Source organism: Choloepus didactylus, chromosome 7 (genome assembly GCF_015220235.1).
Source record: "Choloepus didactylus isolate mChoDid1 chromosome 7, mChoDid1.pri, whole genome shotgun sequence".
NCBI classification, from domain to species: Eukaryota; Metazoa; Chordata; class Mammalia; order Pilosa; family Megalonychidae; genus Choloepus; species Choloepus didactylus.
In genome coordinates this window covers 133,370,683-133,387,111 of record NC_051313.1, presented here as the reverse complement: position 1 = coordinate 133,387,111, position 16,429 = coordinate 133,370,683, and the positions used below count along the sequence as shown (strand labels likewise).

Here is a 16,429-nt window from a genome sequence, read left to right as displayed (position 1 = left end):
GCACAGTATTGTAGGTGCACTGACCAAGGATGTCTGTGAATGGGATTGAGGGAGGAGGCCTGGAGGCATGTGCAATATCAGAGGGAAGGATTGACAATAGAGACTGGGACTGTGTAGCTAGTTGAAACCTAGAGTGGTCAGTGATGGTAAGTAAATATAGAAATGTAAGAATATTTTTTACACGGAGGAGAAAAGATGAATGGCAACCTTGCGGGATGTTGAAAAGGGGAGGGTATTGGGAGAAGGAATATAACCAATGCAACTGGAATCTGGGGTTAACAATAACATGTAGGATGCTCCCATTAAATGTGACGGGACAATATACCAAAGCTGAATGTCTCAGAGGGAGGAGTGTAGGGGAGGGGTACAAGATTCTTGGTAGTGGTGTTGTTGACTGACCTTATTGCTATATTTTATTTTATTTTTACTTTTCCTTTTATCCTTATTATTATTCTTTTGTTTCAATTCTTTTTTTTTTTTGAGTTAATGAACACGTGTAAGTGTTAATTGTGGAGATGAATGCACAACCATATGATGATACTGTAAACAACTGACTGTACACTGTGGATGTTTCTATGGTATTTGAACATATTCCTATAAAATTGCAGGGGGAAAAAATAAACAGAGAGACCTTGGAGAGAGAGATGTATTTATTCACTGTTGGTGGGGAAGTAGAATGTTGTAGCCTATCTGGAGGATAGTATGGTGGTCCCACAAGAAGGTAGGTATATAGAGATTTCAAGGTCCTGAGGTATATACTTGGAAGATCAGAGAGCAGGGACATGAATGGACATTTACACACCAATATATATGGTGGCAGTATTCACTATTTGCAATATACGGAGGTGGCCTAAGAGTACATTGACTGATGAACAGAATGGTGAACTATAGTATATGCATATAATAGAAAATTGAGAGGCTACAAGAAGAAAGGAAGCTTTGAGACATGCAACTAGGTGAATGGATCTTGAGTACAGCATTTTGAGTGAAGCACGCCAGAAACAAGAGGACAAACATTATAATGCCTCACTAACATGAACTAATAACAATGTGTAAACTTTGAGAACTGAATCTTAGAGCACAGCTTATCAGGGAAATGTTTATTGTAATGGTTTCCAGATTGCAAGCTCTTATAGCAGTCACATCTATTCCTGAGTTGTAATGGTTATCTCTAAATCCTGAGATGCTGAGCTCCTTGTGTATAACCTGAACTTTGGGTATCTGTGTGACATCTGAGACTTGGAGCTAGAGCTTGGCAGCTATGACTGTCAGTATTACCCCATATGGCAACTGTTGAAAGAGCTGAAAAAGAATTCAGACTTTAATTAGATCTGAACGAAGAGGATCTGGTTCAGACTAAGGCAAATTAGGCCAAAGGGTAAAGGATGATATTGACTGGGTTTTAAAACTACAACTTATGTGTATGACCAAGGGAGGAGATTATCTGGTGCAGGATCTATATGTTCTGTAGCTCACTAGATAATCTAACTTGTACAGTTTGAACACCATAGGTGCAGGGAACGGTGAATGGGAAGTGGGATTCCATCAGTTTGTATAGGCCTGGGTGAAATCCTGACACATCCCAGAGTGATATGGGCAGAGTATAAGTATATTTGCGGGCCCCCCCTGAGGAGCTGGGGAGAAATGTGGAAGTGTTGGACTTCCCCACCTGGGCTGTTGCTGATTTTCCCGCAAACATTGAGTACTGCCAATTTAGTAGGCTGAGCCCTTGAGTAGGGGGCTCTCCCCTGTGAGGCTAGGTGCTACAAGGAAGAGGCTAAGCCCACTTACAATTGTGCCAAGGAGTCCTCTCCCCATCCCCAGAGAGCCTCGTTGTTGCTAGGATGTGGCCTTCTCTCTCTAAGCCCACTAGGCAAGTGAACTCATTACCCTTCCCCCTATGTGGGACATGACTCCCAAGGTTGTGAATCTCCTTGGCAATGTGGGAAATGACTCCTGGAGATGAGCCTGGACCCAGCACTGTGGGATTGAGAGGATCTTCTTGACCAAAAGGGGGAAGAGAGATGAAGCAAAGTAGAGTTCCAGTGGCTGAGAGATTTCAAATGGAGTCAAGAGGTCACTCCTCTGGAGGGTATTCCAATGCGCTATATAGATATCAGCTTTTAGTCTTTGGTGTGTTGGAGTGGCTAGAGGGAAATGCCTGAGGCTGTCAAACTGCGGCCCAGTGGCCTTGATTCTTTAAGGCAATTGTATAGCTATGTAGATTGCATAGTGCAACTGCGTGACTGTGAAAACCTTGTGGCTTGCACTCCCTTTATCCAGTATATGGACAGAAGAGTGGGAAAATGGGGACAAAAACTAGATGAACAATAGGGTAGGATGGAGGGGATGAAAAGATTTAGGTGTTCTTTTTTGCTTCTGGAGTAAGGAAAAGGTTCAAAAATTGATTCTGGTGATGAACGCACAACTATATGATGGTGCTGTGAATAATAGATTGTACACTGTGGATGACTGTAGGGTAGTGAATATATCTCAATTAAACTGTATTAAAAATAAATGAACAATGGGGGAGGAGGGGAATGGGATATTTTGAATATTCTTTTTTATTTTAATTTTCATTTTATTTTTTGAAGTAATGAAATGTTCAAAGTTTGTGGTGATGAAAGCAGAACTGTATGATGATCCTGTGAGCAACTGATTGTACACTTTGAATGACCACAAGTTATGTGATTATATCTCAATAAAATTGCATTTAAAAAATGGCCCTAAATATGCTCAAAGAGATAGAGGAAAACATAGACAAAGAATTAAAGGAAATCAGGAAAATAAGAGATGAACATCTCAACAGAGAGATCGAAATTATGAAACTACACAGAGCTGAAGGCTACAGTAAGTGAAATTAAAAACTCCTTAGAGGTGTTAAGGTGATTGGAGCTGGCAGAAAAAGAATTCAAGAACTTGCAGATAAGACTATTGAAATAATTCAATATGAGGAGCAGAAGGAAAAAAGAAAGAAGAAAAGTGAACAGAGCTTGAGGAACCTGTGGGACACCATCAAACATTCCAATATAAACATTGTGTGAGTTTCAGAAGGAGAAGAAGGAGTAACAGGGTCAGAGAGAATAGTTAAAGAAATAATGGCTGAAAACTTCCCAAACATTACTTAAGACACGAATATACCTTTCCAAGATAATTAATTAATTCCAAACAGGATAAACCCAAATAGACCCACACTGCAGCATAATATAATCAAACCGTCAGATGCCAGAGATAAACAGAGAATTCTGAAAGCCACAAGAGAGAAGCAATGTGTTATATACAAGGGAGCCTCAGTAAGATGAAATACCGATTTGCCATCAGAAACCACAGAGACAAGAAGGCAGTGGGATGACAGATTTAGAGTGCTGAAAGCCAAACATTGCCAACCAAGAATTCCATATCCAGTAAAACTCTCTTTCAAAAATGAGGGAGAGATTAAGTCATTCCCAGAGAAACAAAAGCTGAGGGAATTTGTCACCACTAGACCAGCCCTACAAGAGATGCAAAAGGGAGTTTTGCAGGTTGAAAGGAAAGGAAAATAGACAATAAATCAAAGCCACATGAAGAAATAAAGATCTCTGGTAAGGGTAATGACATGGGTAAATATAAGTGCCAGTACTATTTTATTTTTGGTTTGTAATTTCACTTTTTACTTCCTACAGGATCTAAGAGGCAAATGAACAAACACGTAATTTATGACAAAAACTACATAAAGGTAGGGGAACAAAGGGGTATAGGAACATAGTTTGTATATATATTGACATTAAGTAGGTATCAAAGCAAATGAGATTGTTAGAGAGGTAGAATATTAAATTTAAACCCCATGTTAACCACAAAGAAAATATCAGAGAATACACAAGAAAATATCAAAGAATACGCAAGCTCACAGGGTTCAGGTTGCCAGGGAGAGGGGGAATAGAGAGTTAATGCATAAAGGGTGTAGGGTTTCTGCTTGGAGAGAAGGTAATGTTTTAGTAATGGAGACTGGTGATGGTACCACAATATTGTGAATGTGATCAATCCCCTTGAATGTTATGTGTGGGAGTGGCTGAGTGGGAGAGTTTATGCTGTTTATATGTTGACATAATTTAAAAAGAAATAGACCTGACAATTAAATGCAATATATGATTCTGGATTGGATCTAGCAAAGGAGGAGAAAAGGCTCAAAAGGGCATTATTGGGACATTTGAAAAAATTAGAATATAGACTATAAGCTTTATATAAAAATTAGAACATAGATACTAAGCTTTCTATCAATGTTAAATTTGTTAAACATGATAACTGCACTTAAAGTGGTCACATAAGTGAATATCCTTGTTGTTAGGAAATGTACATGGCACTGTTAAGTGTTTAAACAGCATGAAATATACAGTCTACACTCGTGTTCAGAAAATGGGTTGATTAGATGATGGACAGACGGACAGATAGATAGATAGATAGATAGAAAGAAAGAATAATATGGCAAATGTGGCAAATGTTCAAATTGGTTGACCTGGGTATTGGGTGAGGTAGGGGGATGTTGGAATTCTTTTTGGAGTTTGTATTCTTTTTGTAACTGTCCTGTTACAAAAGTATTCCAAAATAAAAAGTTTTAAAAAATGATATCAGTAACTATTTCTGAGTGGTAGAATTCTGGTGATTTTTTACTTTCTTCATTTGGTTGATATTAGCTTTTGTGGGATGCAGACAACCTTTTCTTCATTAACAGCATGTGTTGACTAACCACCAGGCCCCAGGTTCCATTCTAGTTGCCAGGAATACAGCAGTGTGTGGAAGAGGGGAGCTGCCGAAGGGCTGACATGCCCCCAATCTATGTTGCTTTGATGAGAATAAAGTAGTGGCAGGGTGTGGTGCAAGCATAGAGCAGGGAGACCAATCATGAGGCTACGTGTTCCAGGAGACAGTTTAGACTAGTGGTAAGGACTGCTGACCTCATGTATTAGTTTCCTACTGTTGCTGTAACAACTTATCATAGACTGAGTGGTTTAAACAACAGAAATTTATGATCTTATAGTTCTGAAGGTCAGGAATCCAAAATGGGTTTCACTGAACTGAAATCAAGGCATCAGCAGGGCTGCACTCTTCTCTGGAGACTCTAGGGGAGACTCTGCTTTCTTGCCTTTTCCGGCTTCTAGAGGCTGCCCACAGTCCTTGGCTCATGGCTCCTTCCATCTTCAATGCCAACAATGGCTGGTCAGGCTTCTCTCACCGCTTGTCACTGTGACACTGATTCTTCTCTCTCCTTCCACATTTAAGGACCCTTGTGATCACATTGGGCCAACCCAGAAAATCCAAGATACCTGCACTATTTTAAGGTCAGCTTATTAGCCAAGGTTCCACACATCGATCCCCCTTTGATATCTAACATAACACAGTAACAGGTTTTTGGGATTGGGGTGTGGGCATCCTCTGGGGAGAAGAGGCAGTGTTACACCCACCACACCCGAGCTGGCCAATAAGACTCTCCCCTGAGATTTTAGAATCAACACTGAGAGCCACTCATCAGTCTGGCTCTGATTTGACCTCAGAGAATGTGAGAATTAAATGAGAAACATAAATTAGGTTCTCAGCACAATTCCAGGTACATAGTAAAATGCACAATAAATGTTTGTTGTTATGGATATTGTTCATTATCTTCAGAGAAGAGCTTAATTATGAGAGCTCCTGCCTCTCAGTTCCCTTAACTCCAGCCTTCAGCACACTTATTGATAAAATTAATTGTTTGTCATGTGCCAGGTGCTTTATATGCACTCTTCATTTCTGCACCACAACCCTGCGAGATAACCACAATTATTATCCTTCATAAGGAGGAGGAAAGTGAGACTAAGTCATGTGTTTAAGGGCACACAACCAGTGAATTTTATCTGAATCTCAGTCTCAGAACTTTAACTCCAAACTGTCGCAGTGTTTCTCACCAGCTCTACTGGTCTTAAGTAGATTACTTAATCAATTAAGGATTGATGACAGCCAAGAAGACTGAAGGGTGATATTAACTATTTAAAAAAAAAAAAAGATTTTCATGGAAATGACATATGCTCATTATAAAGAATTTCACAGTCCAGAAAAGCACAACTTCTTTTGATTCCAGGTAACATACCAATTTCAAATTAGTATGAATAAGGCAGAAGTGGGAGCGGGACTTGGGAAAGAATGAATTCTGGATTAAGTTCATAGAGCCCAAGAGCAGACAGGGCAAAGGGTCTCCCAAGTGACGGTATCAGCCCAAATCTCAACAAAGTAAAAAAAAGTGACATGTGTGTTCAATTTTTCAGAAAGGGAAGTGGTTACCTACATTCCTCCATTCAGTCAACAGGCATTGGTTCAGGGCTACTGTATGCCAGACTGAAGGAGAAGAAGAAGCTGTGGTCCTGGCTCCTGGAGAGCTCACCTTCCAATGATGCAGGTCCCTCTTGGAGTCCCAGCCTGCATCTTGGGCCCTGCAGAACCACATGTAGAAGAGGCAGGGGTGAACAGGATGCTCCCCTTCCCTAGAGTTCTCTGTCTCAAGTAGCTGGACCTCCTGGTCCTCTCTGCTGGCCCACTCATCTTAGAGAATGTTCACTGGCTCCCACCATCCCCACTAAATGCAGGGCTCTTTCTCCAGGCAGCTCCCAGTACGGAACTGCCCGGAGTCTCCCAGGATGTTAGCAAGGGAAGTGTAAAGAACACTGGCCTATGAATCAAGAAATCTGGAATTTGGGCTTTTACATGAAGTCTGCTCCTTCCTAATTATGTCACTTCACCTCTCTTGACCTCTATTTCCTCCTCTGTAAAACAAGGAAGCAAAGGATGGTCTCTAAGTCTCCTTCCAACTCTATCCAGAGGCTTTAATGCTCAACCACCATTATTTCACAGGTTTGACAGCTTAACAGTGTGCCCTGAAAAGACATTCCAATTTCACATCTTGGTCCAGAAAAATCAGTTGAAGAAACTATATGCCATCCAAGGAGAGTTCCAGAAGTCATATGTGTGACCAATCCTCGACCCTAGGACAAGGGCCCAATCAAAAGCTGAACTCTGCTTTCAGAGTGACCCAAGACCAGAGATCAGCAAGGGGAGATTCACACAGCTATCTAAATCAGGTATAAGCCTCACACAGTGACCAGGCATCTGCCCAGTCACACTGATCCCATGTGCTCCACACCTGTACATCCCATGACACGTCCCTCTCAACCAAGCCCTTGGTTAGCACCCTGATTAGCTGGTATCATGATCTGTTTCCAGGACTCCGAGATCTCCAGTCAGTGAGAGTTCAAACTAGATTACACTGCACAATGTTAGCATTTTCCCTCTGAAAGGCTTTGTAAATGAGGGGAAGAGAAACCAAGAGAAATCAACCCTAACTCCAAGTACAACCTCAACTTCTTGAAGATAAGTGTGTCCAAATCTTTGATTACAGATTCCTAAAAATAAGACCACATGTACTCCTGCATTTCTGTACTACAACTTCTCTTTTCACACCCTGCAAATATTCCACACAATATAATTAGCCAGAAGTTTCAAGATTCCAGTCCTCACGTTCTGACTGGATCCAGAGATGCCACTAACCACTAACATTGGGTAATGAGCAGGGAAATGTTTACTATTAATACTAGCAGATGAACTAGGCAAATAGCCTTCCACTTTCTCTTGTGATTTTCGTATCACAGACCTTTTTTATTCTACTCTTCTCTGATCATTTCTTCTCTAATACTTCTTCTGCCCCCAAATTAAGTGTGTTTCCATGGTTAAGACCTTGGAAACAGAAATTTTAGGTTCTTGGAAGGTTAAAAAGAACTCAACTATTAAAAATATCTGGGCATGTAATCTTTTTTTAATGGTACATCTTTAGTGACCTTTACGCCTGGTTCTGTGGTTGTGGTCTAAGTTTTGTACCTGGTAATTTATATTTTGCTAAAAAATTATCTCTTTCCTCTATCTTTTCAAATATATCATAAAATTGCATATAATATCCTTTTATAATTATTTTCTCCATGTGAATATCTGTGCTTGCACCTCTATTTTCATTTCTAATGTTGTATGTTTATTTCCTTTCTACCCACCCTTTAAATGTTGTGCTTCCTCAGCCCTATTCACTGTTCCACTCTCTTAGTTAGACCATGTTTATGGCTTAAGTGACCATCTATGTGCTAAAGAGCCCTGACCTCTTCCCTGAGCTCTGGAACTGAAAATCCACTGCCTACCCTAACCCACAACTTAGGCGTTACCAAGGCGTCTCATATATGTTGTACAAAACTGAAACCATCAGCTTTACCTCTAAACCTCGTTCTCCTCTACTGTTCCTTATTTCAGTGAACAGCATCATCATCACCCATCACTTCTACCTCTTCTCTAACTGCTGTCTATTTTATGTGTGTACACACCTATTGTTTTAAGCCACTAAATTTGTGGTGATTTGTTACAGAAGCAATAGGAAACTAACACACTTTTATGATTGTACACTCCTGCTCTTTTGCTCACACTATTCCCCTCACCTGATATGTCCTTTTCCTTCTCCCTCCACCTATTTTTTAATGGTTGCTAAAATAATAGAAATTTGTTCTCTTACAGCCCCGGAGACTAGAAACATGAAATCAAGGAGTCAGCAGAGCCATACTCATTCTGGAAACTGCAGGAGAAAGAATCTGCTCCTTCCAGCTTCTGGTGGCTGCTGGCATTCCTTGGCTTATGGTCACATCACTCCAATCTATGCTACTCCTGTCTATTTCATGTCCCAAAATACCCCGTGATTCCATGCAATCCTCTCCATTGCCTCTGCCACCACCTATTCCAGGTCACCAGAATCATTCCCTTAGATGACTGTGCTGACCTCCTAAATGGTTTCCCCATATTCCCTTTTCCCTCTCTCTAATGGATTCTCTTACTTCAACCTAAAGCCATCTCTTTTTTTTATTTTAGTTTTGAAATCAAATCAGAGTTACAGAAAAGTTGCAAAAACAGTTCAAAGAATTTCCTGTACCCACTCAGATTCCCCAAATATTAACATTTCACCATGTTTGCTTTGCTTCATCATTCTTTTTTTTTTTTTACAGTCTCTATCATTCTCATATTCTCCCCCCTCTCTGTATATATGCATTTCTCCATAAACCATTTGGGAGTAAATTCTATTTATGATACTCCCTTTACCCATAAATATTTCAATGTGTAAAGACAAGGACATTCTCTTAAATAACCACAGTATAATTATCAGTAACAGGAAATTAATATTGATTAGCTATAATCCAAAATCTAATTAATCTACAAACCTTTCCAAATGTTTCCAATTATCCTACTAATGTCATTTATAGCAAAAGAAAAAAGTTCTGACCCAGGATCTAATCTAGATCACGTTGCCCTGTCTCTTTAGTCAGCTTCAATCTGGAACACCTCCGTGGTCTTTCGTTGGACCTGCCTTCAGTTCCATACTAACACACCACACACTTCCTATTCAGGGTCCTTACATGGGCTTTTCCTTCTTTTTGGAATGTGTGCCTCCCAGTTTCTTTTTTGCTTAGTTAACGCCAGCTCAGCACAAATGTCACTTTCTCAAAGAAGTGCTCCCTGTCCTCTCACACTGAGTTAAGTCCTATATTGCCTCCTCACAGTTGCCACATTCACTCTTGATTGCCTCCCTTTCTTCTCCCTCAGAGATAAGAGAATGAATTATCATAGAAAAGAAACAATAAAAGGAACTTAAAAATGGTTAACTTGGGAAATTTTATAATAGCTGATGATAAAGAGAATATGTTACCACAATAAAAATTTTAAAAGGAAAAGTAGAGAAAACAAATCACATGAAATTAAACACATGAAAATTAAAAGTTCAATGGAAAAATGGACTATATATTAACATCTGACCATAAGAGTTTCAGAAATGGAGAGCAGAGAAAACAAAAGGTGGGAACTTTCAAAGATGCAATAAAAGCAAATTTCCCAGTACTAGAGAACATGAATATCTGGACAGAAATCTACCAAATGTCCAGGAGTGTGAATGAAGAATCATCCCTACTGAGGCATAATGTAAAGAAACAAGGGAATACCAACCATTTATATAAAGTAAAACCTCTAGACCTAAAAACAAACAAAAAACCACATGCAGTAGAGCAATACCTTAAACTTCTGAGGGAAAACAAATGGCTTTCATCAATAAATTCTATAACTATTCAACCGCTTAACAGTTTCAAGCAGGTTAGACATCATCTGTCAGGCAATCTTTATCCTGAAGCTACTTCAGGACGTGCTCCATCAAAAGAAGGGAGTAAAACAAGAAAAAATAGGGCAAAGAATCCTAAGAAACAGGGGATCCAACATAGGAGGGTAGTGAAGGCATGTCCTAGGTTGATGGAGATGAGCAGTAAGTCAACAGAGCAAGGAGAAGAACAGAAAACTTCAGGATGATATCTCCAGGGGAGAAAAAAGTAGAATTGACAGGCTATCTTCAGGGATTGGGTTAAAAATAATATTGAGAGGCATCTTATAGATCTATGAAAGAGTTCAGGAAGGACTACGAATAGGTATATAGAAACTGAAGCAAAAAGACGTAATTAAATAAAAGCTGTTCAAGAAAAAAATATTATCATAGTATACTGCTTGGCTTAATAGTGAATATTCACATAGTAACCTATAAATACTGAGTATTAGGTGGGTGAGGGAATGGGGGATTGAAGAGTGGGTTTAAAAAAGTTAAAATCTACCATGGTAGGGAGTCGGCACATAAGGTCTAAATAGGTAAATAAAAAAATAGCAACATGAGGATAAGTAGAAATACGGAGATAAAATGAGAGAAGAAAGAACTAAAAAGGGTTGAAATTGGCTGCTTCTGAGGAGCAGGACTGGGGAAGGTATGGGAGCAAGAGAGGGCGGAGGACTGTGAAGGAAAAGCATTCTATGCAAGAGTCTGCCAAGATCACTCCAATCCCAGGCCAACTCTCCAGGCACCTTATCCACACCCTAGGCAGTAATACCAATCGGTCAGGATCACCAACGTGACATCTGACTATGTAACTATATCATTAACTACACAAACATGACCAGAGAGGGTGGAAGAAGCAGTGCAGTATTCCAGAAGTTCTTAAAGACACATGCTTGGGTTTCAATATTTATATAAAACTAAAGATTCTTTTCTTGGTTTGCTCCTTTGATTATTCCCAGATTTCTAACCTGTATTACAACCACCCCTTGAGCTGTCCCATAGCACAGTCTACTTCAGTGTCCAAATTAGGCTTCCTCAAATTGTCCTTGCATTATTGTATCATATGTTTGACACAACTTGTTGGAATTCTATGGTTATAAACTAATGGCTGGTTGGTTTTCTTCTAATTGTATTCAAATCATTTAATATCTCTGAACTGAATATTATAATAATATATTTATAGACATCATTTCTTATTAAACTGATCTTTCTGGCTTTTTAATAATATTATGGTAAATTTTAATATATATGCAGATAAATGAACAAAACATAAATGCGCAGTTTTCACAAAGTGAACACGTCACCACTATGTAGACTTAGAAACAGAGCATTGCCAGCACCCTCAAAGTACCCCTTCTGCTCCCTCCCAATTGCTACCCTTCCTCCTCCTCAAAAGTAACTAATATGACTTCTAATAATATACTCCCATTTTTCCTCTTTTTTTGAATTTTATATAAAAATGGGAACTACAGCATGTATTCATTTGTCTTTTAATTTTTTTATATTTTTGCTTTTCTGTTTGTTAATGCTATACAGAAATACTCATGGATATAGACCTTGTATTCTGCAAATCTGTATTTCCTGACCTTATTAAGGTCATTTATTAATCCTAGTAATTTATCTATATGAATGATCTATAGAATCTCCTATGTGTAAGATAACAAAGTACTTCACTTTCTTTCCAACCCTTATTATATTTTTCTTGCTGGGTTGCATTGACTACTAGTTCCAGTACTTATTTTCTTATCCACAACTTCAAGGGGAGAGGCTTCAGTATTTCACTATTAAGTATGATTTTTCCTGTAAGTTTTTGTATATCTTTGCCAGATAAAGGAGGTTCTTTTCTCCAAGGATTTGCCAAGGATTTTTAAAACCATGAGAGGTTATTCAATGTTGCCAATTGCTTTTCCTGCATCTATTAAGATGAATATATCATTTTCCTTCCTTATTCTGTTACTGTGGTAATCATACAAATTCATTTTTTAATATGAAATAAATCTAACATTACCAAAATAAACCAACCTGAGAAAGATTTATTACCTTTTATACATATGGCTGGACTTGGTTTACTAATAGTTTGTTTAGGATTTCTGAATAGGATTCTACTGTAGTTTTTCTTTTTTAAAATGTATGTCATGGTTTGGTACCAAGATTATTCATGCTTTAAGGATTGAATTGGGGATTATTCCTTTTATTTTTCCCCCTATTCTCTGGAGGAGCTGTAAAAGATTAGCATTAATTCTTTCTTAAATTTTTGGAAGAATTCACCAGTAAAGATTTCTGGGACAAAAGTTGTCTTTGTGGAAAGGTTTTTAATTATGGGTTCAGCTTATTTAGTAGCTACAGGATTATTCTGATTTTTCTGTTTCTTCTTATGTCAGTTTTGGTCAGTTGTGGTAATTTGAGGAATTTGTCTATTCACCTAGCTTAGCAAATTTATTGTTTAAAGCTGCTCATGATATTCTCCTACAATCTTTTAATGCTTGCAGCACAATCTATAGTGTCATCTCCTTTTCAGTTCCTGATATAGTAGTTGTTATTTGTGTTTTCCACCTGTTTTTCCTCAAACTAGCTAGTCAGAAATTCATGAATTTTATTAGTCCCTTCCAAGAGCCAACTTTTAGCTTTATTGATCCTCTGTATTGTTTTCTATTTCATTAATTTGTCTTCTCTTAACCCTTATTATTTCCATCTTTCTATTTTGGAGGGTTTTAATTATCTTTCTTTATTCTAACTTCTTGAGAGGTATGATTAGTTCATTTATTTTCAATATTTGTTCTCTTCTAATATATAAATTTAAAGCTATAAACGTTACTCTATGCAAGAATGCTAGCTGCATTCCCCCATGCCATCTGTTTGGTAGTAGTACCTCTGCCCCTTGGTATGTGTAAACTTCATTTTTATCACTTATTTTTAAATTATATCTACTTTTATATTGTATTCATATTTCATCATGAACCTCTGAAACTATATTTTCTTTTAAATTATATGCATATATTAATTTGATTAAAAGGAGAAATTATTTTAACCTGCCTCCACTTTCTATTCCATCCTAAGCAGATCTCTCTACTCACTGTGGTCTCCCCACTTGAGCCTTGACTCATCCCAGATTCCTTCTCAAAATAAAGCTGCAAGCAAGAGCTTGGCAGCTGATAGTTCAGCATCATCCCATAAATCAACTGTTAGAGAGGGAAAAGGAGATCAGACTTCAATTGGAGAAATGAACACAAAGGACTTGGTTGAGATTGGGGTGGATCAGACTGAAGGGTAGAGGATGGTATTAACTGTATTTTAAAGCTTTGGCCTCTTTGTTGGACCAAAGGAAGAGATGGTTATATGGTGCAAGGTCTGAGTTTTTTGTAGCACACTATATGGTTTAACTTGTATGTCAGTTTACTCAAATGCAGTAATTACATGGTACCTTGACTAGGGAGTGAGACCTTGCTGGTTAGTACAGGTTAGCATGAAACCCTGAAACATCCCAGAGTAATGTGGCAGAGAATAAAAAGTATTTGCAGAATTGTATGATAAATGAACTAGACTTGACAGACATCTATAGAACACTACATCCAACAACAGCAGGATACACTTTTTTCTCAAGTGCTCATGGAACATTCTCTAGGATAGACCACATGTTGGGTCACAAAGCAAGTCTCAACAAATTTAAAAATATTGATATTATACAAAACACTTTCTCAGACCACAATGGAATGAAGTTGGAAATAAATAAAAGGCAGAAGGTCATAAAATTCACAAATGTATGGAGGCTAAACAACACCCTCTTAGAAAACCAGTGGGTAAAGGAAGAAATTACAAGAGAAATTAGTAAATACCTCGAGGCAAATGACAATGAAAACACAACTTATCAAAACTTATGGGATGCAGCAAAGGCGGTGCTGAGAGGGAAATTTATTGCCCTAAATGCCTATATTAAAAGAGAAGAGAGAGCAAAAATTGAAGAGTTAACTGCTCACCTGGAGGAATTAGAGAAAGAACAGCAAACTAACCCCAAAGCAAGCAGAAGGGAAGAAATAACAAAGATTAGAGCAGAAATAAATGCAATTAAGAACAGGAAAACAAAAGAGAGAATCAACAAAACCAGAAGTTGGTTCTTTGAGAAAATCAATAAAATCGATGGACCACTGGCTAGGCTAACAAAAAAAAGAGAGCAGATGCAAATAAACGCAATCAGAAATGGGAAAGGAAATATAACTACCGACCCTGCAGAAATTAAGGACATAATCAGAAGATACTATGAGCAACTATATGCTAATAAACTAGACAACTTAGATGAAATGGACAACTTCCTAGAAAAGCATAAACAACCAACATTAACTCAAGAAGAAATAGATGACCTCAACAAACCAATCACAGGGAAAGAGATTGAGTCAGTCATCAAAAAGCTCCCAAAAAGGAAAAGCCCAGGACCAGATGGTTTCACATGTGAATTCTACCAAGCATTCAAGAAGGAATTAGTACCAATCCTGCTCAAACTCTCCAAAAAAATTGAAGAAGAGGGAAAGCTACCTAACTCTTTCTATGAAGCCAACATCACCCTAATACCAAAACCAGACACAGATACTACAAAATAAGAAAATTATAGACCAATTTCTTTAATGAATATAGACGCAAAAATCCTCAACAAAATACTCGCAAATTGAATCCAGAAGCACATTCAAAGAATTATACACCACGACCAGGTGGGATTTATTCCAGGTATGCCAGGGTGGTTCAACACAAGAAAATCAATTCATGTAATACACCACATCAATAAATCAAAGCAGAAGAACCACATAATCATCTCGATTGATGCAGAAAAGGCATTTGACAAAATTCAACATCCTTTCCTGATGAAAATACTTCAAAGGATAGGAATACAAGGGAACTTTTTCAATATGATAAAGGCAATATATGAAAAACCCACAGCTAACATCACACTCAATGGGGAGAGACTGAAAGCTTTTCCTCTAAGATCAGGAACAAGACAGGGATGCCCACTATCACCATTGTTATTCAACATTGTGCTGGAAGTTCTAGCTAGAGCAATTAGGCAAGAAAAAGAAATAAAAGGCATCCAAATTGGAGAGGAAGAAGTAAAACTTTCACTATTCGCAGATGACATGATTCTGTATGTAGGAAATCCAGAAAAATCTACAGCAAAGCTACTAGAACTAGTCAATGAATACAGCAAAGTAGCAGGCTACAAGATCAGCACGCAAAAATCTGTAGTGTTCCTATACACAAGTAATGTGCAACAAGAGGAGGAAATCAAGAAAAAAATCCCATTTACAATAGCAACCAAAAGAATCAAGTATTTAGGAATAAACTTAACCAAGGACACAAAAGACCTTTACATAGAAAACTATAAGAAACTGCTAAAAGAAATTGAACAAGACCTGAAAAAATGGAAGAACATACCATGTTCATGGATTGGAAGACTAAATATAGTTAAGATGGCAATTTTACCTAAACTGATTCACAGATTCAATGCAATACCAATTCAAATCCCAACAACTTACTTTACAGAAATAGAGAAACCAATAACTAAATTTATTTGGAAGGGTAAGGTGCCCCGAATAGCCAAAAATATCTTGAGAAAGAGGAATGAAGTGGGAGGTCTCACACTACCTGACTTTGAAGCATATTACAAAGCTACAGTGCTCAAAACAGCATGGTACTGGCATAAGAACAGATATACTGATCAATGGAATCGAATTGAGTGTACAGAAGTAGACCCTCGCATCTACGGACAACTGATCTTTGATAAGGCAGTGAAGCCGAAGCAACTGGGAAAGAGCAGCCTGTTCAATAAATGGTGTTTGGAGAACTGGATATCCATTTCCAAAAGAATGAAAGAGGATGTCCATCTCACACCTTATACCAAAATTAACTCAAAGTAGATCAAAGACCTAAACATTAGCACCAAGACCATAAAACTCTTAGAAGAAAATGTAGGGCAATATCTTAAAGATCTTGTGATAGGAGATGGTTTCTTAGACCTCACACCCAACGCAAGAGCAACCAAAGAACAAATAGACACATGGGATCTCCTCAAAATTAAACACTTTTGTACATCAAAGGACTTTGTCAGAAAAGTAAAAAGGCAACCTACACAATGGGAGATGATATTTGGAAACCACATATCAGATAAGGGTTTAATATCCCGAATATATAAAGGAATCCTGCATCTCAATAACAGAAAGACAAACAATCCAATTAAAAAATGGGCAAAGGACATGAACAGACATTTTTCTGAAG

At 38.1% G+C, this 16,429-nt stretch overlaps 1 protein-coding gene across 6 annotated transcripts in view; it reads right to left on the bottom strand.

Moving 5' to 3' along the window:
* Window positions 1–16,429, bottom strand: part of MBOAT1 (membrane bound O-acyltransferase domain containing 1) — a 200,429-nt gene that overhangs the window by 35,971 nt on the left and 148,029 nt on the right. For 2 of the 6 annotated variants that reach the window (XM_037843796.1, XM_037843803.1), the window contains exon 14: window positions 6,293–6,437. The exons of 3 other annotated variants lie outside the window; for them this stretch is intronic. In XM_037843796.1, the coding sequence (XP_037699724.1) occupies window positions 6,303–6,437 (135 nt within the window). In that variant the 3' untranslated portion in view covers window positions 6,293–6,302. The remainder of the gene's footprint in view (window positions 1–6,292; window positions 6,438–16,429) is intronic. One more of the 6 variants, XM_037843797.1, reaches the window with a different exon arrangement.